General features: G+C 40.2%; 2 protein-coding genes across 3 annotated transcripts; one reads left to right on the top strand and one right to left on the bottom strand.

Annotated features, from left to right (window-relative positions):
* Positions 1–740: 740 nt before the first annotated feature.
* On the bottom strand, positions 741–24,718 carry PCNP (PEST proteolytic signal containing nuclear protein). 2 transcript variants are annotated; one of them, XM_054481180.2, is made up of 5 exons: positions 20,976–24,718; positions 15,254–15,468; positions 9,742–9,816; positions 4,873–4,928; positions 741–2,555 (listed from the first exon to the last, which is right to left on the bottom strand). In XM_054481180.2, exons 1-5 carry the CDS (start codon positions 21,100–21,102, stop codon positions 2,429–2,431), a joined length of 600 nt encoding a protein of 199 aa, XP_054337155.1. In that variant the 5' UTR covers positions 21,103–24,718; the 3' UTR covers positions 741–2,428. The 2 variants fall into 2 exon arrangements, with proteins under 2 accessions (XP_054337155.1, XP_063517624.1); XM_063661554.1 differs by lacking the exon at positions 4,873–4,928 and having other exon boundaries at positions 20,976–21,162.
* On the top strand, positions 15,779–20,399 carry LOC129033124 (small ribosomal subunit protein uS13-like). The gene has a single exon (XM_054481181.2). It carries the CDS (start codon positions 18,325–18,327, stop codon positions 18,781–18,783), a length of 459 nt encoding a protein of 152 aa, XP_054337156.1. The 5' UTR covers positions 15,779–18,324; the 3' UTR covers positions 18,784–20,399.
* Positions 24,719–26,396: the final 1,678 nt, after the last annotated feature.

Genomic DNA, 26,396 nt, shown 5'->3' with positions numbered 1-26,396 from the left:
GGCAACAGAGCGGGACTCCATCTCAAAAAAAAAAAAAAAAAAAGAAACTTCAAATATTTGAAGAAAGCCATCAAGTAGAAGTGAGATTAACGTTTTTTTTCCTTATGGTCTAAATCCATACGTACAGAAGACACTAGTAAAAGAATACCTTCTAGGCCAGGCACAGTGGCTCATGCCTGTAATCCCAGGACTTTGGGAGGCTAAGGCAGGTGGATCACCTGAGGTCAGGAGTTCGAGACTAGCCTGACCATATGGTGAAACACCGTCTCTACTAAAAATACAAAAATTAGCTGGGCGTGGTGGCATGTGCCTGTAGTCCCAGCTACTTGGGAGGCTGAGACATGAGAATTGCTTGAACCCCGGAGGCAGAGGTTACAGTGAGCCGAGATCGTGCCACTGCACTCCAGCCTCGGCAACAGAGTGAGACTCTGTCTCAAAAAAAAAAAAAAAGAATACTTTCTAATATTTAGTGATTCTCAAAGAAAAGCTTTGGCAAGATTTTCTAAAGAACTGGACAACAATCCTTTGGCACTGGAGGAGGATTAAGTCTTTTTGAGTCTGAGATTCTGTAATGCTATAGAACTAGGTGCTGAGCTAGGCAGACACCAGTAATTCAGAATTTTAAATCCCCCATTACTTTGGTCAACAATATGAACAAGAGCAACACTTGACATTTGTCTCAACTTTAAAAACAAAAACCAGTAAGCAACAATTAAATAGAATAGAAAATAAAAACACTATTGAGTTTGACAAATTTATTGGTATTTTAGTAAAGACATTCATCTCAGTCATTTCTCTCTCCCAGCTTGACCTTAGGTTAATATTTCATTTGGGTCAAGAAAATAATATGTAGGAGAGGTATGTTATTTTAACAAACAGGAAAATGGACAAAAAAATGGATAGTTTGCCTACATTAAAGTAAGTTAAATTCATGTATCTTGATATAATTAAATCATGTAAGAACTAAGAGTTCTATATACATTTCCATTGTTTTACTTGGGCTTATTCTAAACTTAAATGCTAGTGAACAAAGTGTTAGGAATATACACAGGCTGCTTCTCTGGAGTTATTACCAACTAAAAGACCTCAGCAAGCAGTTACCACCAATAAAACAGTCTGAAGCTGCCTCCAAATATATTGTAGGAGTTTTCAAGGAAATTTTTATACTGTATGCTTTTGTCTGTGACTATGCTTTTAAAGATGTGTTTAACTGTCACATTTAAAAAAAAGTTCATATACAATACAAACATACAAAACAGACACCCTACAATACACAAATCTAACAAAGTATATGTGGTGAGATTCCAAAAAATGTTTGAAGATGCATTTTCTTTCCTTCAATTTCAGTATCTAAAATGTGCTTTTTCAGATGCCATTGGTCAATATGTACGCATTTAAAATAAACCATATAATTTTACCAGTAAGAAAACCGATAGTTAAGTTCAATTCAAATTGGAGTTCACAAGTTAGTAATTTAAATCCTTAGACAAAGTTACAGAAAGTGCATCTTCTTGTTTTCCATCTTCATACAATGTTAATTTTTTTTTTGGTGTTTATACCTTTTAAAAAATAAAAACAGCCAAATACTTAAGCAATATGTACATTTAAATTTTTGGTGGTGGTTTGTGTTTTAAAAGAAACAGCTTCCTTATGATTTGCCTCAAGTTCTGGTGGAAATGTTTACAGGAACTAGCTAATAAACAAAAAACAAGAGAAGCACATTCAAAATACTGATTTACTTTGGTAGCAAATGGTTTTTCTTTGAAGACTAATGAAGATAGACAAGACCCATTAAGGTGAAGTGGACTATTTCAAATATTCAACAGTTTACATAAAAAAAAAAAATCTTTTAAGAGCTAAGCGTCTGTATCCACGGATAGCAATGCAATACTAGTTTATGAAGACTTGAAACAAAACAAATGCCCATAAGGAAAAAAGCTGTATTTTATCTAAATTTACTTTCAGTCAATAGTTCAGTAACATTTTCTTCCCAATACAATACTCCCTCTCTCTATAAGGCTGTTCCTGGGAGCCAGACAAGTTTAGGTAATAAGGGAGTTAAGAGAGTTAACTGCTTGCAGTTTTAAATAGACAGTAACTTTTTGCTTCCCTCTTAATGTGCTAATAGTTGTGTCTAAAAAAATATGCAATTCTTAAAAAGGTACCATTTCTGATTTCTTTATTATCTGTAACCTTTGGAAACTAATCACATGAAACTACAAAATTAGCAAATGTCTTGAAATCTGTATATAAAACATAAATTACCTCTAATTTCAAACTCTCATTTATTAGTGTATCACTCAATCTTTTAAAAAAATGAAAAAGAAAAAAAAAGCGGCTCCAAAGATAGTCTTATACCATTCTTTAAAAAAGGAAACTGTTCCTTTTAACTTTACACCCACCCCACACCCCAATTTCAAAACATCATTTAATTGTCTTGGTCATGGACATTTCCAAGATGAGATTTTATATTTCGCTCCCACAGCTTCTGGTTATCAGAAAACCCATGCTTTCCTTTATTGAAGGAGTTTGGTCCAGCTGATGTTGGTGTATCCCTGTGTTAAAAGAAAGAAAATTTATTTAAAATGTTATATAAAGCCTTTCAGGTTATGGTTTTGATTCATTCAATACATGTTTGTTTAGCGCCTATTATAAACACAGACTGAACACTGGAAGCCCCTACAGAGCTTTTTAAAAACACATTTCACAGGCCAGGCACGGTGCTGATACCTGTAATCCCAGCACTTTGGGAGGTCGAGGCAGGCGGATCACCTGAGGTCAGCAGTTTGAGACCAGCCTGGCCAACATAGTGAAGCCCCATCTCTACTAAAAATACAAAAATTAGTCAGGCATGGTGGCCCATGCCTGTAGTCCCAGCTACTTGGGAGGCTGAGACAGGACAACTGCTTGAACCTGGGAGGCAGAGGTTGCAGTGAGCCGAGATCACGCCACTGCACTCCAGCCTGGGCAACAGAGCAAGACTCTGTCACAAAAAACAAACAAAAAAAACAAAAAAACACTTTACAGACACAGTTCTAGAATTTCAGATCCAGCAGGCCTAAATTGGGGGTGGGGATAAATCTGTAGTTTTAACAAACATTTAAGGTAATTCTGATATACAGCTAAGTGTGGCAACCACTACAGTTTTAAAAACTGTTGCCTCCCAGTCAGAGCAACATGGTGAGACCCTGCCTCGACAAAAAATTTAAAAATCAGTCAGGTGTGGTGGTGTGCGCCTGCGGTTCCAGCTGCTCAGGAGGCTGAGGTGGGAGGACTGCCTGAGCCCAGGAGGTCAAGGCTGCAGTGAGCTATGATCACACCACTGCACTCCAGCCTGAGTGACAGAGCTAGATCCTGTCTTAAAAAAAAAAAAACCAAAATCAAAATAAAACAAAAAAACAAAAAAACCTGTTGCCTGTAACCCATTAACAGCATCATGAAGTCAATGTGATAGCTGGTCACCAGCATTTGTAAAAAATGAAATAGAAGAAAAACATGAAGATATATTACACATAGAAAGGTTCAGTGTCATTTTATGAACTTCTGCTTCAATTATTTATGTTTAACTATATTAATATATGTGCTGGGTGTTTAGGCAGGACAACAACGTCATATGTACTTCCTACTTTACTTAAGCTCAGTATGAAAGGAAGGCATGCAGGCAGCCACTGGGACTGACTCTACTTGAATCACATAATGGAAGTCTGGAGACTTATGCTTGTGTATAGATTTAGCACTTAGCATTATCATACTGGTAGTTAAACAGGAAAAGGAAAAAGATTTACCACTCAGTTCTTTGTGGGTTCATACATTTGGAAGAAATGGGGACATAGTATGGGGTTGAGGTGGAATTAAGCTTTCTTACTGATCTCTAAGCTATCCATTAATGCACACAAAGACATGAAACTGCACATCATGTTAACTTAAAAATAAATGTTATCTCCATGACAACAGCAACAATGGAGAAAATTAAAATACTTTCATTTGTCTTATTTTGGTATTTGGCATCTAAGTCAATAAAGAAAAAAAGAAATATAAGATAAAGTGGTAGAAATGATATCATAAGTGAAGTGGCTGGGCATGGTGGCTCACACCTATACTCCCAGCACTTTGGGAGGCTGAGGCAGGACTGCTGGAGGCCAGGAGTTTGAGACCAGCCTGGGCAACATAGCAAGATCCTGTCTCTACTTACAAAGTTTTTTAAAAAATGAAGTGACTGAAAGCCATTTGATTCATACCAGGAAAAATTTTGAAATCAGAAACATTTCTCATAGCTATTTCTTATTTGAAAAAACAGGCTGGGCGTGGTGGCTTACACCTGTAATCCCAGCATTTTGGGAGGCTGAGGTGGGGAGATCACTTGCACTCAGGAGTTACAGACCAGCCCAGGCAACATAGCGAGACCCTGTCTCTATTAAAAATAAAAAAAAAATCAGCCGGGTGTCATGGCATATGCCTGTAGTCCCAGCTACTTCAGAGGCTGAGGGTAGCTTGAGTGTGGGAGATCGAGGCTGCAGTGAGCTGTGATTGTGCCACAGCATTCCAGCCTCGGCAACAGAATAAGACCCTGTCAAGAAGTAGTCTTAAATTATTGTTATGTCTTAAGATACTCATTTTCTTTAACTGGGAGACTAAATAAGATCACTGAGAGTTCACAGAATAATTACAGTTACCTTTCTTCATGAGGATTGAACCATGTCTTACTCATCTTCAAAATCCTAATCAATCATCTAGTACACAGAAAATGCTTTTAAAAACTGTTCTGCCCAAATGCACAAGAAAAGCCTGAACTGTAAGAAATCATGTGCCAGTTATTTTTGTTCTTAATTCACCTTTGTAACTTTCTATAATATTTATGAAAAATTATAATACCTTCCAATATTCTTCATCCTCATCTTTGCTTCTGGAGGCATTTCCTCTGGTTCACTCTAAAGAAAAAAGTAAGTAAACCAAGATAACTGCATACAAACTTATTCAATTCCTGATTACTAATACGCTAAATTTTATATCTAAGTCTTTTAGCATTTTCACTACTGTAAATTTTGGTAAAAGGAGAAAATTAGTGAGTTATTTACCTTAACTACATTTAAAAAATAAATGCCTGTCTTCTAGGGTGCTGATTTTGCATAAAGAAAAAAAATTGCTGAAAAAACAAACATTCTAGAACTAAAACCATTTAGCTACTAAATGCTACACATTGTGTTAAATGTTTGTATATGTCCTATCTCTTAAAAATCCTAACATAATCGCATGAGGGAGGTATGATTAACATCATTCATATTTTGCAGGTGAGGTAACAAAGTTAACTTGCTCAAGGAAACAAAGCAAATGAATAGCAAAAGAGTTTGACACCAAAGCAAAGGTTCTTAACCACTTTAAGGTACTGCTCCTCAAAAATATCTATTACAATAAAGACATCTTGAAAGCTCATTCCTGGCTGGGTGCAGTGGCTCACACCTGTAATCCCAGCACTCTGGGAGGCCGAGACAGGTGGATCACCTGAGGTCAGGAGTTCAAGACCAGCCTGGCCAACATGGTGAAACCCCGTCTCTACAAAAATATAAAAAATTGGCCAGGTGTGGTGGCGCGTGCCTGTAATCCCAGCTACTCAGGAGGCTGAGGCAGGAGAATTGCTTGAATTTGGGAGGCAAAGGTTGCAGTGAGTCGAGATCGTGCCACTGCACTCCAGCCTGGGTGACATGAGCGAAACTCTGTCTCAAAGAAAAAAAAAAAAGAGAGAGCTCATTCCTTACTTTTTCTATACTTACAGTTGTTGAAAATTGTGGGGAAAGTTCCTTTCAAATATAAGTTTTATGTATAAATGCTGCTGCTTAGCTAAATACTACTTTTTAAAAGGGTGTTGATCCAGCTTAAAGGGACTTCTACTGGTTAAATCTGTGACAATTTGAGCATTATAACCTATTGAATAAAGTAAGATTCCATGAGTATACACTTGAATAAATAAAATTTAAGTGTGATAATAAGAAGCTCTTCCTTACAGTAAGAAACAGTTAATAGATGCAGAAAGGATGACGGAATCAGAAAAATCATCATTTGGCAAACCTTATCATAATAATTCTGGCAAGAATTATCAACGGATGTTAACACTAGTGAGAAAACGTCTTCGATCATATTATTTTCACATATTCTCAAAGCCTATCCCCACAAAATAAATTTTAATTACAAAAGGTAGAAGAGTAATTTGACAGTAAGAAATCTGGCAGGCACCACTTTAACCAAATGATCAAAGTTAACACTGCTTTAGTGACGGGGCATATTGACAGCATGTGCTCCCTGATATGACGCACTGATAACTTGGCATCGCTTTTGTGGTATTTGTGCCAAAAGTAAGAAACGTGAAACTAATCATGAGGAAACATCAGATAAATCCAAATTGAGGGAGCTTATACAAAATAACTGGCCTGTACTCTTCAAAAATGTTAATACCATGAAATATACACAAAGACTAAGGAATTTGTCCAAATTAAAAGAGACTACACATATGTAACAACTGGAAAAATATTTTAAAATTTCAAAATTAACTAATTAAGTGGCTATCCTCTCTGTTCAGTATATTTCAAACTCAAATATATATCCAAGGTTACTTAATTATGATTTAAAAAAAAAAGATGACTTCAGATACATGTGTTTTTTAAATCTATGAGACAGTTTATCCTTTATTACTGTTATATTATAGCAGAAAGAATGTTGTCTAAATGCATCCGAAATTTATTTAAAAGCAGGGAAAACAGCAGGGTATGATGCAAAGAACAAGAAACAGAAGACCTAAAAGACAACACGTGTGTGCACTGGCATGTGCTCATGCACACTTGATTTCTCCATTTTCATTTTTTTTGGAGATGGAGTCTTGCTCTGTTGCCCAGACTGGAGTGCAGTGGCGCGATCTCGGCTCACTGCAACCTCCACCCCCCGGGTTCAACCAATTCTCCTGCCTCAGCCTCCCGAGTAGCCGGGATTACAGGCTTATGCCACCACGCCCAGCTAATTTTTTGTATTTTTAGTAGAGACGGGGTTTCACCATGTTAGCCAGATGGTCTTGACCTCCTGACCTCGTGATCCACCTGCCTCGGCCTCCCAAAGTACTGGGATTACAGGCGTGAGCCACCATGCCCAGTCAATTTCTCCGTTTTCAAAATATGAATAAATATATCACACAACTCACAAATTAAGGGTAAAATAATGTGAAAAGATATCCAAATTGTTAGGCATTCAAAGTAAGCCATTGTTGTAATGTAGGTGCTTACAATTTCCAACCTCTGCACTTTTGCACATATTCATTCCCTGCATCCTGTATCATTCTTCCCTCCTACAGTCTGTACATATCTGAATGGGTTGAATCAAATGGTACCTGATTTCTTAAGAATGTTAGAGATGCCAAGAAACTTTAAATATTATTTTAGTGCTTCTCAAACTTAATTCAGGTCTTCCAACTGCCAGTCCAGTGGTCTTTTACATGCTGCTGCATCTAGTATCTGGCCTTTACTTCTTTTCTCAATTTCCACAGTATCATTTATTCAGATACTTTCGGTTTTTATCTTGTACTGTTTTACATTTAAGCCTGCCCTACTAGGCTGAGCTCCTAGGTGAACGTTTCTGATTTATCTTTATAACATCGCAGTGGCTAACATACAGAAAGCACTCAAATGGATAGAATGAGTGAAAGTCCAAGAGAGAATACACTGATGACTACAGTAATTTTCTGCTTATTGATTTGGGCTCCAATCATTCCATATTTATCCTTGCTTGAAATTCCTCTACAAAACTCTGCAGTTCAGTCAAATGCAGCTACTTAGTATTTACTGCTTGTGACTTGAAAATTGATAGCTTGGCTTACAAAAGTTTTTTTTTTTTTTTTTTGAGACAGTGTTTTGCTCTTGTTGCCCAGGCTGGAGTGCAATGGCACGATCTCGGCTCACTGCAACCTCCACCTCCCAGGTTCAAGCAATTCTCCTCCCTCAGCCTCCTGAGTAGCTGGGATTACACGCATGCACCACCACGCCCAGCTAATTTTGTATTTTTAGTAGAGACGGGGTTTCTCCATGTTGAGGCTGGTCTCGAACTCCTGACTTCAGGTGATCCGCCCGCCTCGGCCTCCCAAAGTGTTGGGATTACAGGCGTGAGCCACCGTGCCCGGCCACAAAATTATTTCTTGATTCACTAAAACCCTGCCTAATGTTTTAGTATCTTCTTCATATATATTCTTCCCAAATCACTCCAGTCCTCTGAACATATTAAGTCTTATCCACATAAGAACATATGGCCGTGTGGTGGCTCACACATGTAATCCCAGCATTATGGGAGGCCAAGGCAGAGGATCACTCGAGCCCAGGAGTTTGAGACCAGCCTGGGCAACATGGTGAAACCCTGTCTCTATAAAAAATACAAAAATTAGCTGACCATGGTGGGGCATGCCTGTGGTCCAGCTACTTGGAGGGCTGAGGTAGGAGGATCACTTAAGCCTAGGAAGTCAAGGCTACAGTGAGCTGTGATTATGATACTGCACTCCGGCCTAGGCAACAAAGCAAGACACACACTCTCTCTCTCTGAAGCAAGAAACTCTCTTTCTCTCTCTCATACACACACACACACACACACACACACACACACACACACGAATATACGCCCACATATGCTTTTGGGAACAACTACTGATGTATCCTGAAACACTTATTTGCTACACAATGACGTCACATCATGAGTGGGGGTTAGGTTTTAATGTCAGAGTCTAGTACAAAAACATCAGTCAGAATCATACTTGAAACTTCCATAGGTCATTCATAACATGAGAAGATAGCGACATTGTGAGGGGCATGAGGAAATCAGGACAAAGACACTGTCAGATAAGCATCTCATGCTCATTCTGGACCACATGCTTTTTGAGTAGAACTTCTGGCAGAATCACCAGCACTATTTAATTGTTATCCCTCCTAGGGATATGGGAAGTGAGCACAATAGTTGACTTTCTTTTTTTTTTTGAGACAGAGTCTCGCTCTGTTGCCCAGGCTGAAGTGCAGTGGCATGATCTTGGCTCACTGCAACCTCCATCTCCTGGGTTTTACTTTACTAACTTGTGGTATCCATTTGTTGCCCTCCTATAAAAGATTTTCTAGTTAGGATCTACAATATCACTTACCTAAGGGGTATTTGGCAATTCTCCTGCCTCAGCCTCCCAAGTAGCTGGGATTATAGGCGTGTGCCACCACGCCTGTCTAATTTTTGTATTTTTAGTAGAGATGGGGTTTCACCATATTGGCCAGGCTGGTCTTGAACCCCTGACCTCAGGTGATCCACCTGCCTCAGCCTCCCAAAGTGCTAGGATTACAGGCATGAGACACCGCGCCTAGCCAATAGTTGGCTTTTTAAAATTGAATGCATGCATAATGTATCATTACTGAAGACCCCAACTATAAAAATTAAGGCAATAGTATTAGATTTTTCTTTTTTTGGATCCTACATACTTCCTAGCACAAACTACTCATAATAAGTATTTGCTGATTTCATCCTTAAGCTTCTTGCCCCCAAAGTCAACAATACTCTAAAATAATCCTACAACCAAATAAAATGCAAAAATAGAGTATCGAGTTTTTATGGATGTCACATACAGACACAAAAACTATTATAAAGAAAATTCACTAATACTATTATAACCTATAATTTGCCACTAATGCCTTCCTTAAATAACTGGTTAAAGTAAAAAAACAAAATTGGATATCAACTTACATCTTCATCTTCATTAAAAGCTGCTGCTACTGAAAGAGTTTTTGGAGCAAGAGTTGGAACAGTTTCTTTAGGCTTCTGAAGAAGAAACATATTAAAAAGAATATCATGTAACTAACATTTATACAAGCTTGTTTAATGATATGAATAATTTATCTTGAAAGATTTAACTATATTTCCATAGAAATTTGTATAGTAACGAACCCAATACTTTGGACAAATCCATTCTCTCTTTTCAAAAATGCGGATTATCAGTAGGTATGTTTTACTTTACTAACTTGTGGTATCCATTTGTTGCCCTCCTATAAAAGATTTTCTAGTTAGGATCTACAATATCACTTACCTAAGGGGTATTTGGTACAGGCAAGAGAAAATGATTAGTAATACCTTCCCATAGTAACATTAAATACAATGTGCCTTGAAAGCATAAAAGGGGCTTTCTGCCCCTAGGCCTATAAACATAATTAATCCAAACCATCTCTTCTCACTATGTTTTTTGTTTTTCTTTTTGAGAACAGAGTCTTGCTCTGTTGCCCAGGCTGGAGTGCAGTGGCATAATCTTGGCTCATTGCAGCCTATGCCTCCTGGGTTCAAATGATTCTCATGCCTCGGCCTCCTGAATAGCTGGGATTACAGGTGTGTGCCACCATGCCCAGCAAATTTATTTTGTATATTTAGTAGAGATGAGATTTCGCCATGTTGGCCAGGCTGGTCTTGAACTCCTGACCTCAAGTGATCTACCCGCCTCAGCCCCCCAAGGTGCTCTCTACTAAAAATACAAAAAATCAGCCAGGTGTGGTGGTGAGTGCCTGTAATCCTAGTTACTTGGGAGGCTGAGGCAGGAGAATCGCTTGAACCCAGGTGGCAGAGGTTGCAGTGAGGTGAGATCACGCCACTGCATTCCAGCCTGGGTGACAGAGTGAGACTCTGTCTCAAAAATAATAAAAATAAAAATAAAAAATAAAAACACCCTTTCCTTGGCTTCTGTAACAATGCTTTTTATTGGTTATTCTCCTAATTCTCCCACCTTTTGTTCTGTACCTTTCCTGCTGCTCCCCATTTAGAAGATATAGATACCCAGGCAGGCACAGTGCCTCACATCTGCAATCTCAACACTTTGGGAAGCTGAGTCAGGAGGGCTGCTTGAGACCAGGAGTTCCAGGCCAGCCTGGTCAACACAGCAAGTCCCCCATCTCTAAAAAAATTTTTTTTTAAATTAGCAGACAACCAGAATTTTGTGTCAATGACTTTTCCTTCTCTGGTCGATTTCATTCATTCCTAGTTTTAACTACCTAATCCTATGTCTACCCCTAAATGGGCTATCATCTGCCTACTGGGCAGCTCCACTTAGGAGCTCCCCTAGGTACTTTAGTTTCACAGTGTTCATAAGTACTCAAACCAGAAAATCTTTTTCTTCAACTTGTAAGGTCCTCTTGATTAGACACCTATTAAGTAAACTTAATTCTCCCTCTGCCTTTTCAATCATGCTATCACATTACCAACTTAAGGTCCTTAGCATTACCTGCCTGGACTACTGTCAGAAATACATCTCCTAGCTGGGCACAGGGGCTCATGCTTGTAATCCCAGCACTTTGGGAGGCTGAGGCAAGTGGATCACTTGAGGTCAGGAGTTTGAGACCAGCCTGGCCAACATGGTGAAACCCTCTCTCTACTAAAAATACAAAAAAAAAAAAAAAAAAAAAAAATTAGCTGGATATGGTAGTGACGCACGCCTTTATCTCAGCTACTCAGGAGGCTGAGGCAGGAGAATTGGTTGAACCTGGAAGGCAGAGGTTGCAGTGAGACAAGATCACATCTTTGCACTCCAGCCTGGGTGACAGAGTGAGTCTCCGTCTCAAAAAACAAAAAAACAAAAAAAAACATCTCCTGACCTTTCTTTCTTTTTTGAGACAAGGTCTTACTCTGTCACCCAGGATGGAGTGCAGTGGTGCAATCTTGTCTCACTGCAGCCTCGACCTCCCTGGCTCAAGTGATCCTCCCACCTCAGCCTCTCAAGTAGGTGGGACTATAGGCACACCCTGCCATACCCAGCTCATTTCTTATTTTTGAGACAAGAGTCTTGCTCTGTCACCGAGGCTGGAGTGCAATGTCAAGATCTCAGCTCACTACAACCTCCACCTCCTGGGTTCAAGTGGTTCTCCTGCCTCAGCCTCCCAAGTAACTGGGATTGCAGGTGTGTGCCACCATGCCTGGCTAATTTTTTGTATTTTTCAGTAAAGATGGAGTTTTGCTATGTTGGCCAGGCTGGTCTCGAACTCTTGGCTTCAAGAGATCCACCGACTTGGCCTCCCAAAGTGCTGGGTTTAGAGGCCTGAGCCACTGCGCCCAGCCTTGTTTACTTTTTGTAGAGAAGAGGTCTCACTATGTTGCCCAGGCTGGTCTCAAACTACTGAGCTCAAGCAATCCTGCCTCAGCCTCCCGAAGTGCTGGAATTATAGGCGTGAGCCACTGCACCTGGCCTCACCACTTTCTGCATCCTCTTCCCACCAACCATCTATATGCTACCATAGTGATGCTTCTAAGATGCAAATCTGTTTAAGTCTTGAGACTCATTATGGAATACAAGCCCTCAAATTCGGTCTCATGGTCTTAATTTTGGGGACTGTGTATCCCTACATTTCCCCACCAAACCCTGTCCAAATACTAATGATTTTTCTCAATGTACTATATGGCTTCACATCTTAACTGCCTTTGCATGAAATGCCCTTTTGCTCCTGCCTACATTTAAGTCCAACTCAAAGATCACTTCATCAGTAAAATCTTCTCTGATCTACTGAAACAAAATTAACCATCCCTTCTTTTATACCACACACATTTTTTATAGTATTTTCTTTTGAAGGAATAAAACATGTTCAGTTAGAGATTATGCATAATAACTCTAGAAACACCCTTAATTTTTAAAAGATGTCATGTATTTAATGTTGTGGACACAAATAAGCATTTGCTGGCTGATTAACTATCTTCAATCCAGCAATTTCAATTTTTTAAAAATATCCTACACCTCACCTCCCCAATAAGACTGTGTTTACACTGTAGTTTATCTTATTTTATTTTTGAGACAGAGTCTCACTCTGTTGCCAGGCTGGAGTGCAGTGGCACAATCTCGGCTCACTGCACCTCTGCCTCCCGGTTCAAGCAATTCTCCTGCCTCAGCCTCCCGAGTAGCTGGGTCTACAGGCCCACGCCACCACGCCCAGCTAATTTTTGTATTTTTAGTAGAGATGGGGTTTCACCATGTTGGCCAGGATGGTCTCCATCTCTTGACCTTGTGATCCACCCACCTTGGCCTCCCAAAGTGCTGGGATTACAGGCGTGAGCCACCACGCCCAATCTTGCAGTTTATTTTATAAAAACAGATTGTTTTCAAAACTAAAAAGTTTTACTGAGTAGTTTTTTCAAAATATAACCCTCCCACCCCAAATTATCAGAAATTATGAATCATGTCAATTATTTAGAAAGAGTAGGCCGGGTGTGGTGGCTCACACCTGTAATCCCAGCACTTTGGGAGGCTGAGGCAGGCAGATCACCTGAGGTCGGGAGTTTGAGACCAGCCTGACCAACATGGAGAAGACCCGTCTCTACTAAAAATACAAAATTAGCCAAGCGTGGTGGTGCATGCCTGTAATCCCAGCTACTCGGGAGGCTGAGGCAGGAGAATCACTTGAACCCCAGAGTCAGAGGTTGCGGTGAGCCGAGATCACACCATTGCACTGCAGCCTGGGCAACAGGAGTGAAACTCCGTCTCAAAAAAATAAAAAAAAGAAAGAGGGGCCAAGCTCGGTGGCTCATGCCCATAATTCCAGCACTCTGGGAGGCTGAGGTGGGCGGATCACCTGAGGTCAGGAGTTTGAGACCAGCCTGGCCAACATGGTGAAATCCCGGATCTACTAAAAATACAAAAATTAGCCAGACGTGGTGGCGTGCACCTGTGGTCCCAGCTACTTAGGAGGCTGAGGCAGGAGAATCACCTGAACCCAGGAGGCAGAGGTTGCAGTGAGCTGAGATTGCGCCACTGCACTCCAGCCTGGATGACAGAGTGAGAGACTCCATCTCCAAAAAATAAATAAATAAATAAATAAAAATAAATTAATTAAAAAAAAGAGTAGGGATTTAGATTTAGGAACTATGTTCATGCACAGTAAAATGTATTCTCAAGGGGACCACCTATAGTAGAAGTACGCCTGAGAATATATATTTAATATACTATCAAAAAACATTAAATATTTATGCAGTTAGGTATATACAAGTTTCATAACTACATATTAAACAAAAACAATCAGCTGAAATACAGAAATAGAGTAATGAAGTACTGATGTTATAAGCTCAATGTTTTTTGTTCAGACTGAATTTTTTAAAAAATAGAAATAGAAAAAGGGCAAACAGAGCAGAGTGAGAGCGGGGATTCTAAGTAATAATAGCTTTTTAAAATGAGAATAGCCCAAATATACTGACTGCTCCAGACCATATTTTTAAGATCTTTGAATAAACATCTAATGTAGAATAAAGCTATGCACATCTGGCAATTGAGCATTAACTTTCACAGCACAAATAAAAATAACCAACTGAAAGGCAATTTTAGGATTTTTCTCCTCACACAAGAATGTAACCATTTTCCAAAGCCAATAGCAATACACTATTTAAGTAACTTCCTTTTTCCTTAAATAAGAAATCTATTTGGTTGAAGGTTATGAAGTTTTCATATTATAGGTCAGAAACAAGTTATCTACAACTTCATATGCTTCAAATTAATATTTCAAACACTTCCAGAGGTTCCATGGTTAATAAGTATTAATCTAAGGCTGACATCTTAAAACAAAGGATCAAATATTGACATGTAAAAGACTACCAACATAAGATACACAGTATTCAATTCCCATTTGTCGTTCCAAAGTAAGATAATAAGGTAGATCTTATCAAGCAATACCTTACTAATATTAATCTTTTAAGATACAAATAACTGATTTCTCAATATTATTTTTAATACTACAGGCACTGAAAGATAAAAAAATAAACTTTGGAAAATCTTTCTGACAATATTTTTCGGAGGACTTGCTCAACTTAGAAAAAAGATTTTTTTAAATTATATTTTTATTTTTTGTAGAGATAGATCTTGCCATATTGCCCAGACTGGTCTGAAATTCCTGGGCTCAACTGGTCCTCCCACTTTGGCCTCCCAAAGTTTTCAGATTACAGGTGTGAGCCACTGTGCCCAGCCAACTTAGAAAAATTCTAAGTTTATTATTTTATAAATAATATTCCCTATAATAGTTGTTCCTAATATTCCAAATCTTTGTTTCTTAACAGCTTTATTGAGACAAAACTCATTCAGACCCTTCTTAAACAGGGTGCTAATCATCTAAGTTCATAGGTCAAAGATTACTTCTCAAACAATGTACCTTTTCACCCTTAATTTACCATAACCTAGTAAATGCCACGTTTCCAAAGCAAATCCTTAAGACCCATTACAAACATCATATATGAAATAACAACTCACACTTGATCCAAGTTTGATGGATATGGCTGATGCTTTCTTTGTCGTCTGACTACCTATGGCAAATCCAAACTTGGAGATCTTTGTAGGCTTTGTTGGGAGGTCGACAGCTTCTTCTTCAGCTGATCGCTTCTCAGCGCTGCGACTGGAACTTTCCCCTCCATTACTGGAAGAAACAGTCTTAGTTTTCACAGGTTTTTCTGCTTCTTCTTCAGGTCCTGGTGAAGTCGAAACAACTTACCAAGATGAGCTATTTTTACTGAGCAGATTGATGGGAGCAGCAACCTCAAAAGCATCGTTATAAGGAAGATACCTCTGCAGTTGTCACCTACTGACCCAACAGTCTCTTCCACTGTTTGTTAGAGTATACAGCAGGAACTGAGATTGTGTGGCAGTAGAAGAGGCTCCCATGAATTAACTAGCATAAAATACAGAGCAATTTAAAATTATAAACACAGAGTTCACAAAAAGTCAAGACCCTTCAACTAAACACTACAATTTGTACAATAATCTGGTTATTTGTGGGATTTTGCTTTTTAGAAATCAGATCTATCTAACATCTTTTACACTTAGTAGTTTGTGAGCAATTGGTCACATGGTAAAATAACATACTTCGCTAATAAATTTTAATATTCTTCAGTAATGTAGTAATAATCATACAAAGTACCTAGTTATGAACAGGCCCATTATTACCCAAACGACAGTGTTAATACAGCCCAGTTATTTCCTTGAGTGATGTGTTCCTCATGTACATCTCACACAATCTTAGGAGTTGAAAAGGAACTTCAAAGTCATTCCCTCTTGAGAAATTTAATTCTACTCTGACAATTTGGTTATTACCTGTTTTAAGCTACCCATAAGAGCTATTAAAAAAAAAATCATACTTTGGTTTATATGTTAGTTTTTTTCATGAAAGATGAGCTAATCATAATTTCAAACAGTAGAAGGCATACATATGTAGGTTTGGAAGGCAAAACGTCTTGCTAATTTTGCTTCTGTTTGTATGAAGTCAATGATGAAATTAGTTCACATTCTGACTTTCTTGGGTCTGTTATATAAGACTAAGAACATATCAGGCGATAAGACAGAAGAAGGCTGGCTGATCATTAAAACTTTTATTTTCTTTCCCCAGTTTGCCCGTTCACCATATAGAATATATTACGCTACACTGGATCAAGAGTTTATTTATGGAGAAAAAGAAGATGCTCCAAGAGATGGCCTTGATAACAGTTAAGAAAGCAGGACACAGAGCTAGAATGGGGAGAAAAAAATTCGAACACAGACTGACAAGTAAAGGATTAAAAGATCAGAGGCTATAGATATAGATCTATATAGTTTTGGAATAATGGGGTCTCTAGATTAATAAGCACTTTGAACAAAACATTTGATTCTGTTTAGATGAAAAATAAAAGAAACTCTTTATTCCCTTTGGACGAGGAGTAAAAGTTGTAATGACAGTATAGGGCAGGGAAATTAAGCAGGATTATGTTTTGGGATTTCCCTAAGAGACAAAGATAGCACTGAAATGGTTGCTTGAGGTGCCATTCTCTTACTTACATATAAAATCACAAAAGCACCTGAAGAATTAAAGAATCAAGATTGCTATTCAACAGCTGAAAAACGGAACTCAATTTATGAAGCACAGAATATCTTTGAAAAAGAGTATGATGCAAACAGTTTTTTCAGAGTCTGTTTATAACTAAAAGCACTTACGCTAATTTTATTCTGTATTCTATTTGTAGCTCTAATCAAGTATGACATTTCATAGTGGAGCCCAAACAATAATTACTTTCCTGTGACTGACACACAGTTAAAATAAAAACCTCTTTGGCTCTACACAATGGAACAGAGAAACAAACAGAAAACCTGCTGGCTTTATATGTAGAAACAATCTATACACTAAAGAATGACTAAATACATGATCAGTTTTTTTAAAAATGAGAAAATCACTTATCAACTTAGAACATAAAACATGGATAAAATAGCAAATTACTAGATTCTTTACTAAGGAATATTTTTAAAAAAGGAATTTTATCTAATTTGTACTCTGAGCAAATAAAACATGTAATTAACATGAAATCAAATTACACATGGTACTAGCATTTTTTTGTTTTTTCACTGAGTAGTTGGAGAGGGGTGAGCCTTAGAGCACAAAGGTACCTTACTTTGAAAAAATCACCTAGTAAGCTGGGCACAGTGGCTCACACGTGTAATCCCAGCACTTTGGGAGGCCAAGGCGGGTGGATCACCTGAGGTCAGGAGTTTGAGACCAGCCTGGGCAACATGGCAAAACCCCGTCTCTACTAAAAATACAAATTAAGATGGGCGTGGTGACAAGGGCCTGTAATCCCAGCTACTCAGGAGGCTGAGGCAGGAGAATCGCTTGAACCCAGGAGGCAGAGGTTGCAGTGAGCTGAGATCATGCCACTACACTCCAGCCTGGGCGACAGAGCGTGACTTCATCTCAAAAAAAAAAAAAAAAAAGGAAGAAAAAACTACCTAATAAGAAAGTTTAAGTCTGTAAGGGTACCCTTCATAACCCATTTGCATTCTGGTTGCTTCCTTTTTTGAAAGAAGGGCAGAGCTACCTCTCTAGTATGCACAGAGGTGTGCAGCCTAAATGAGAAGGTATTCAAGACCCTACTAGTGCCTGACATAATGAATGTCAATTTCATTGACGCAGTTCTTGGTATAACCAAAAAAGCTTGAGATGGCCATGATTATGTATGACTAGCTCTTCTTTAACATTTTTCTTAACATTATTTCTGCTAACATTATTTCAAAGAGCTACAAAGATTTAACCAAAGGGAGAAGGACAAAAAACTACCAATTTTACCCTATTATTTAAAGCAGGAAGTTCAAATAAGTAGCTTCTCTCATAGATAGAAATTAATGTTGGCCGGGCGCGGTGGCTCACGCCTGTAATCCCAGCATTTCGGGAGGCCGAGGAGGGCGGATCACGAGGTCAAGGGATTGAGACCATCCTATCCAACACGGTGAAATCTCGTCTCTACTAAAAATACAAAAATTGCTCTTCCATTGGAGGCCTACACGCCGCCGCTTGTGCTGCCACCATGTCTCTAGTGATCTCTGAAAAGTTCCAGCATATTTTGCGAGTACTCAACACCAACATCGATGGGCGGCGGAAAACAGCCTTTGCCATCACTGCCATTAAGGGTGTGGGCCAAAGATATGCTCATGTGGTGTTGAGGAAAGCAGACATTGACCTCACCAAGAGGGCGGGAGAACTCACTGCGGATGAGGTGGAACGTGTGATCACCATTATGCAGAATCCACGCCAGTGCAAGATCCCAGACTGGTTCTTGAACAGACAGAAGGATGTAAAGGATGGAAAATATAGCCAGGTCCTAGCCAGTGGTCTGGACAACAAGCTCCGTGAAGACCTGGAGCGACTGAAGAAGATTCGGGCCCATAGAGGGCTGCGTCACTTCTGGGGCTTTCGTGTCCGAGGCCAGCACACCAAGACCACTGGCCGCCGTGGCCGCACCGTGGGTGTGTCCAAGAAGAAATAAGTCTGTAGACCTTGTCTGTTAATAAATAGTTTATATACCTATGAAAAAATTAAAAAAAATACAAAAATACAAAAATACAAAAATAAAAATACAAAAATTAGCTGGGCGTGGTGGCACGCGCCTGTTACTTGGGAGGCTGAGGCAGGAGAATCACTTGAACCGGGGAGGCGGAGTTTGCAGTGCGCCCAGGTCACGCCACTGCATTCCAGCCTGGTGACAGAGCTCCATCTCAAAAAAAAAAAAAAAAAGGAAACTATTCATTAAAAAAAAAAAAAAACTTATACTTCCAACTCAGTAGACTGCTCGACAGGAATTAAAATTCAGAATATTCTCTAGTTAAGCCCCTAAGACAAACTTGACAGTGTTTTCAAAAAAGTGACTATCTGCCGCAAAATTACCAATTTCGCAATATCCATGGTATGACATATTTTAACTATGATTCCTCTGCACAATTTCATTAAAAATATCTGACATTCAAAAATGGCTTAAACGTAACAGCACTACTTTCTTGTAATGGCAAGGAGACAAATTATGTAGAAGTTAAGGGATATTTACTTACTCTAAGTTACCAAGAAAAAGACCATAATAATTTTTCTGATACCAATTAGCAAAGTAATTCTATACTACTTCTCCCCACATGCTAAAATGGAAACATCAATATTCATACTATAGAACTAATAACCCTCAACTGAAAGAATGACAGGTAAATTATACAGTGGATTTATAATGACACTCAAGGTACATTTTGACAGCACATTAAACACGTCTGCTACCCTCGGTCAAGACAGTTAACGAGATGGCCTTAAAATCAACACATGATTCTTTAGGCTTTTCCTCAAACTACTTCTAAAATTTTTTGCTTTTCCTCAAACTACTTTTAAACTTTTATGTAATTTTATCACACAATTTCCAAGACAATTTTTTTTGGAAAAAAAATTCCCTAGTGAGAAAGTAGTAGATGGTTTGAATTTAAATTGTTCTTTCATAAGGTATTTTACTAGTTATAAAAAAAAAAAAAGGCAGGGGGTGGGGAGGGAACAGAGAGATGGAGTTCCAGCTTAACTAACAGAACTGTACGTGTTTTTTAAAAAGGAAATCCTGGGTCCCAAGTAATTAACATTACACTTAATCTTTTCAATAAAGGCAATTCACATGAAACATTATATTAGTAGGTTTACTAGTGGCCTTCATATGCTATTAATCGTTTCTATTTTCTCATATTAAATAATTTCGGGAATGATAACTGAAGTGGTCAGAATAGAGAATAATGTTTTTAGAACATTTTAAACAGCTCGCACGTGTTAAGTCACTTGTCTTGTTATGTGCAAAGAGGGAGCTGGAGAGATTACGTTTCTTTTCCTTCACGCACAAGACCAGAATTTAGGGAGTGGAATGGACAGAATAAGGACAGCTGTAACCTGAGTTTAACATCGTAACAAAATACAGGAAGAGTCACGCTAGACTATTTAGTCGCCTATCTGGCAAGCGGTCAGCTGGCAACAGCCTAAGGGAGATACTTCAAAGAAAGGCAACCAAACCTTAGCCCTAGACCCCGCCGCTTAAACCAGAGGGCAGGCAAAGGCATTCCTCTTCCCCTCCATCACCTCGGCCCATCCTGTCATAGGGTCAATATTATACTTGGAAGTAAAGGAAAGAGAGTAGGCCGGAGTTGTCCACCTCCTCAGTGAAAAGGGAGCAGCAAGCGTAATTAACTCCTGCGTATAACTGAGAGGCCGGCACCGTCAGAAACTCAGCCTGCGGCCAGTTCCCGCGGCAACTACTCGGTGGCTCGCACTGTGTGTATGTTTTGTCTCATGAGCGTCTCCGGTGTGTGTGTTTTGTGTGATGTGCGTCTCCGGTGTGGCGGTAGCGGCTCCTGCACCGCCGCTCCTGGTCCCACCCCGAGTTCGGTCTCCCTTTCTGGCGCCCATCTCCCTTCTCCTCGGAATCAGGGCCTCCGCTGGGGCCAGGAGGTGACGAACAGTGGCCGGCTCTCCCCAGGCAAGGAGGCGATGTAGGCCCGGAGCCCAGCGGGCCGCATCGGGCGTGCCCGAGGCAGGTCTGGGCCCAGCACCTGGCCGGGTGAGGTCCAGATCCGCCCATTCTCGCCCCACCCCACTCCCCCCACCCTGGGAGCTCAAAGAAAGGCCCGGAGCATCCCACGCTGCCCACGACGCTGGGGTTGTGTTCACCTCCGGCGGCTCCAGCTCGCTGCGACTTTTCAGGCTTCTCCTCTCCCGCCTTCCCGTCCGCCATTTTCCCCGCCGCGGCCTCCCCTGCAGCCACGCCAAGGACGTCACGACCCCGCCCAACAACCATTGAGTTTTTGGGGCCAGCCGGCGTGGTGGCAGCCTAGAGCGGTCCTGAGGAATGAAAAGAGGCCGCCTTCGGAAGCGGAAGTGGATGTGATGTCATCGAGTAGCCGCCTCGGAAGGAAGAGCTGGGAAGGTTGGGCGGTCTAAGAGTGCTGGCTAGGGACTTTATTAGAGGGCAGTCAGGTCTTCATGGTCCGGCGACAGGTCCGGAGAAGTGAGGGGGAAATGGAGTATCTCCCTGGAAACGCTGGGATCTTAGAAGGTTTCTGCATACCCAGATGTGGTTGCAGCTGAGGCTGAGAGGGTCTTCCGTTCCGGCCTTGCTGGATAACGCATGCCTGCCAACTCTATGTAAACAAAAAGCCTGCATTCTTTTTCCCTATTTAAAGGGAAAATCAGCGTTTATCTAGCGCCCCCTAGCTTCAGACGCCTTTCATACACTCGTTTAATCACCGCGATTGTCCAAATATAGAATTCTCCTCTCAATTAGCTGTGAGAGTTGAGGTCAGAGAGAGTAATTTGTCTAAGTCACGTAGCCAACTGTAAAGTTACTTTTTCTATAGTCTGCTTCTACCAAGTTGAGAAACTACTATGTCAAGTTAAGACTGCAGTAATTTCTGCCTTACTAAGAACTACCTTTAGTGGATTCCTACAGTCTGCATTCTGAAGTCCGTGAGTTACATTAGGCCCTAGCCTACGTTTTCGGCTTCATCTTCCCCCTTTCTCAGTATTTATCCAGCCCTCCTAGCCAAATGGGGTCTATTACTTGCTTAGGGAACTGGAGTTTCTGGGTTTGTCTTACCATATATAGTTAGAGAAAGTCTTAGGAGTCAGAACTTGGATTTGAATCTGTTTTGCCCTTTCCTGCTTGAGTAACCTTGAGACTTGCTTACTGCCTACAGACCTACCTTTTCTTCTCTATAAAAGAGCAATAATAATAGTACCTCCTCAAAGAGTGGTAATAGGGATCAAATGAGATCATCTTTGTATACCATTATTTGGTCACTTCATACTTCCCTCAGTTTGTGTGTGTGTGTGTGTGTAAGTGTTGTCTCTCTGAATGGCTCAAAAGTTCCTTGACAACAGAGACCAGTTTTTAAAAACTGTGTACTGTGCGTTTCATATATGAAAAGTGTTCAATATTTGCAGATGGATTACTCCTCGGGCTTCAAGTCTAGGGAGTGGAGAAAGAATGAAGAAAGTATCAAAGTGTGTTTCCCATGACAGAAGCAGGGCAGTGTGGTGGTGATTTTGTGATCTAGGTTGAAGTCCCTGATCCATCATTTATCATATATGTAAAAGTAACCAGCAAACTACCTTACAGGTACTTAATTCATGTTTGTTTCATTTTCCTTGTGATCTTTTCAAGATAATCATTGAGACTCTCGTGTCTATCATTTTAAAAATGGAGATATACACAAAGATTTTTATTTGAGATTATGTATTTACAGATGCTTGTAATTTTTTTTTTGGGGGGGGGATGGAGTCTCTCACTCTGTCACCCAGGCTGGAGTGCAATGGCATGGTCTTGGCTCACTGCAACCTCCGCCTCCTGGGTTCAAGCGATTCTTCTGCCTCAGCCTCTTGAGTAGCTGGGACAACAGGCGCGTGCCACCACACCTGGCTAATGTTTGTATTTTTAGTAGAGATGGGGTTTCACTGTGTTGGCCAGGCTGGTCTCGAACTCCTGACTTCGTGATCTGCCCACCTTAGCCTCCCTAAGTGCTGGGATTACAGGCGTGAGCCACCGCGCCCGGCCGATGCTTTTAATTTTTAAGTGAAGAAGATAAAGCTTAGAGAAGTCACATACCTATTTAGGAGCGGATCCAGTTCCCATATACCACACTGCAGAAGTTAAGGATGCATCTGCAGGACTAGGTACAAAACGAAAAAAACGAAACAAAAAAAGGACGAAGATAGTAATCCATTCACCTTTCAGTTCTGTGAGTTTCATGAGGTGTGCCTGTCTTGTTCACCACTGTTTCCCCAGCACCCAGATTATACTAGTCTGGATAAATATCTATTGAAGAAATTAATGCAAGCTTCAGTAACCTCCTACAAACAGGTTAGGAAATGAAAAGGTAGTGTAGTATGAAGGGGTGGAAAGGGGGTGATCACTTTCCTCCCCATCAAAAGAGTCATGACAACGTGCTTGTAACAAAAGACAGGTTAACAAGAGAAAAGCCTAACAAATTAATGTTCATAAGCAGAGGAACAATACAACAAAATAAGAAAACTCAAAAAAGGGTCAGATGGTTGAAGTTTAATACTTTTCATAGGGGAGAAACAGTTGGGGGGTGCTACAGGCAATTTTAGAGGAGTAGTAAATGATTTTAGGAGAGATTAATGCAGAAATTCACTTGTAAATTATTCTCTTTGTAAACCAAGTGAAACTAGAGAACCAACAATAATTTGAAGGCCAGTCGTGGTGACTCACTCCCATAATCCCAGCTACTTGGGAGGCTGAGATAGAAGGATCACTTGAGCCCTGGAGGCAAGGTTGCAGCGAGCCAAGATCTCGCTACTGCCCTCCAACCTGGGTGATAGAGTGAGACCCTGTCTCAAAAACAAAAAACAGTAGTTTGAGGCAAAGTTTGGGCTCTAAGTGTGGTGGTTAATTTTCAGTCTCTTACTCTATTATGTGAGTTTTGTTTTGTTTTTTTATGAGACCAGGTCTCACTGTGTTGCCCAGGCTGGAGTGTGGTGGCTATTCACAGGCATGATGATAGCACACTACAGCCTCAAACTCCTGGCCTCAAGAATCCTCCCATCTGAGACTCACAAGTAGCTGGGACTACATGTGTGCACCACTGTATCTGGCTTTGTGATATGTTTTAATTTCTTCTGGTTAATGAAATTTCAGGGAGGAAGCAGATAGAAAGCAATTGTGTTCTTTGATGGGTCTGGTTTCTAGGTAGATAAGAAACTTCAAAGAACAGTCTTATCCCGTGTTTTGGGGGAGGCAGAGGATTGAGAGGCAGGAGGTGGGGTGGGGAGATCAGAGAAACCTTGCGGCTGCTTCTCTAGTTCAGCATGTCAAAGCACCAAATTTTGGGGTACCGTTTTCTGACAATGAATAGGCAATGTAGTCCAAGGCAAAGAGCATTAGTTTTGCACCACACAAAAACTCGACTTAAATTCTAATTCTGCATTTTGCTAATTCTGTGAGTTTGGACTGGATAACAATGTTATGGAATATATTATAACTATACAAATGGAATAATACATATAGGGTTACTGAGGGCATTGGGATAATAAAGGTTAAATCTATGATATGCTGCCTGGCCATGGTGAGAGCTTGCTTCATAGTAGCTATGGATTATAACCTCTAGTGAGCTATTTAAGTGGTTTAAAAAGCTGGAAATGGAAGGTAATATAATCAATTATTATTTTAGTTTAGATGTGTAATTTGTGAGGTGACAACTATAATATCTAACATTTATTCAAGCTTACTATACACCAAGCATTGTTGCAGGTATTCTACATGAAATTCAGTACATTAAATCATTACAACCCTATGAATTAAGTGCTACTATTATTCCCATTTTTATGGAAGAGGGAATTTGGGCACAGAAAAGATAAGTAAGAAGTGGAGCTGAACTTGAAATTCAGGCCAAGAGCTGCCAAAAAAAAAAAAAAAAAATTAGAGTGGAGAAGAAAAGTGGCTAATCTTGATTTCACTAACCTTAAATAGGTTCTTTTTTTTTGTTTTTTGTTTTTGTTTTTGTTTTGAGACAGGATCTCGTTCTGTTGCCCAGGTTAGAGTGCAGTGGCTCATAGCTCACTGCAGCCTTGAACTCCTGGGCCGAAGTGATCCTCCTGCCTTAGCCTCCCAAAATTCTGGGATTACAGGTGTGAGCCATTAAGTAGGTTCTTAATGTAGCCTTATAATTCTATTACATGTCCTTAGACTATTCTCAATTTCAGTGTACATCAGAATCACCTGAAGGGCGTGTTAAAACAGATTGCTGGGCCCCATTGCCAGTTTCTGATTCAGTTGACTTAATGGCTGGGGCCCTAAAATTTGCATTTCTAACTAGTTCCCAAGTAATGCTGATGATGCTGGTTGGGGGACCACACTTTGAGAACCACTGCCCTAATTCATTCACTTTCCTATACTATTTCATGTTTTGTTGGCTCTCCAAAAATGTCCATTACCTCCTCCCACTCAGGGGATGATTTTGCTTTTTATTTTCAATGAGAAAATAATAGCAATCAAACAGAACTTCTATATATTCTCAACCATATCTGAGGTGTGGTACCTGCATTTATACCTATATACTATGTGTTCTGTTACTTATGAAGTGGAGCCTGTCCTTGTTTACACACATCACTATTGTTCCATCCGATTTTTCTTTCTAGTATTGAAACATTCCCAACATCATACATACACGCTTTTATGTCTCCTATCTTAATAAAAGACTCTTCTCTTGATCTCATATCTTCCTGTAGCTCCTCATTCCTATTTTCCTTCATATAGAAACTCTTTGAAAAGATTGTTCATACTCTGTCTCCTATATCTCTGTCCATTCTTTTTTTTTATGTTTTGAGACAGGGTCTTGCTCTGTTACCCAACCTGGAATGCAATGACATGATCTTGGCTCACTGCAACCTCCACATCACATGCTCAAATGATCCTCCTGGCTCAGCCCGCCAAGTAGCTGGGACTAAAGGTGCACACCACCATGCCTGGCTAAGTTTTTGTAGAGACAGGGTTTCACAGTGTTGCCCAGGCTGGTCTCAAACTCTTGGGCTCAAGGGATCCACCTGCCTTGGCCTCCCAAAGTACTGGGAGTACAGGTATGAGCCACCACCATGCCTAGTCCTGTCCCTTCTTTTTGTTTGTTTTTTTTGAGATGGAGTCTTGCTCTGTCACTCAGGCTGGAGTGTAGTGGCACAGTCTTGGCTCACTGCAACCCCCGCCTCCTGGCTTCAAGCAGTTCTTCTGTCTCAGTCTCCTGAGTAGCTGGGATTACAGGCCTGTGCCACCACACCTGGCTAATTTTAATTTTTGTATTTTTAGTAGAGCTAGGGTTTCACCATGTTGGCCAGGCTGGTCTCAAACTCCTGACCTTTGAGCCACCGTGCTCCGCCTGTCCATTTCCTTTTTTTTTTTTTTTTTTTTTGAGAAGGAGTTTTGCTCTTATTGCCTAGGCTGGAGTGCAATGGCGTGATCTCGGCTCACTGCAACCTCCACCTCCAGGGTTCAAGCGATTCTCCTGCCTCAGCCTCCCAAGTAGCTGGGATTACAGGCATGCACCACCATGCCCAGCTAATTTTTTTTGTATTTTTAGTAGA

The sequence above is a fragment of the Pongo pygmaeus genome, chromosome 2 (assembly GCF_028885625.2).
Source record: "Pongo pygmaeus isolate AG05252 chromosome 2, NHGRI_mPonPyg2-v2.0_pri, whole genome shotgun sequence".
Lineage (NCBI taxonomy): Eukaryota > Metazoa > Chordata > Mammalia > Primates > Hominidae > Pongo > Pongo pygmaeus.
Note: the sequence above shows the minus strand (reverse complement) of the source record. Positions and strands in the feature narration are given on the sequence as shown.

Coding starts and splice junctions, on each gene's coding strand:
- LOC129033124 (XM_054481181.2), top strand. CDS start 18,325: ATGTCTCTAGTGATCTCTGAAAAGTTCCAGCATATTTTGCGAGTACTC.
- PCNP (XM_054481180.2), bottom strand. CDS start 21,102: ATGGTTGTTGGGCGGGGTCGTGACGTCCTTGGCGTGGCTGCAGGGGAG. Junction 15,469..20,975: donor GCGAGCTGGAGCCGCCGGAG/GTGAACACAACC, acceptor CGACTTCACCAG/GACCTGAAGAAGAAGCAGAA. Junction 4,929..9,741: donor CTTTTAATGAAGATGAAGAT/GTAAGTTGATAT, acceptor TTTTTTCTTTAG/AGTGAACCAGAGGAAATGCC.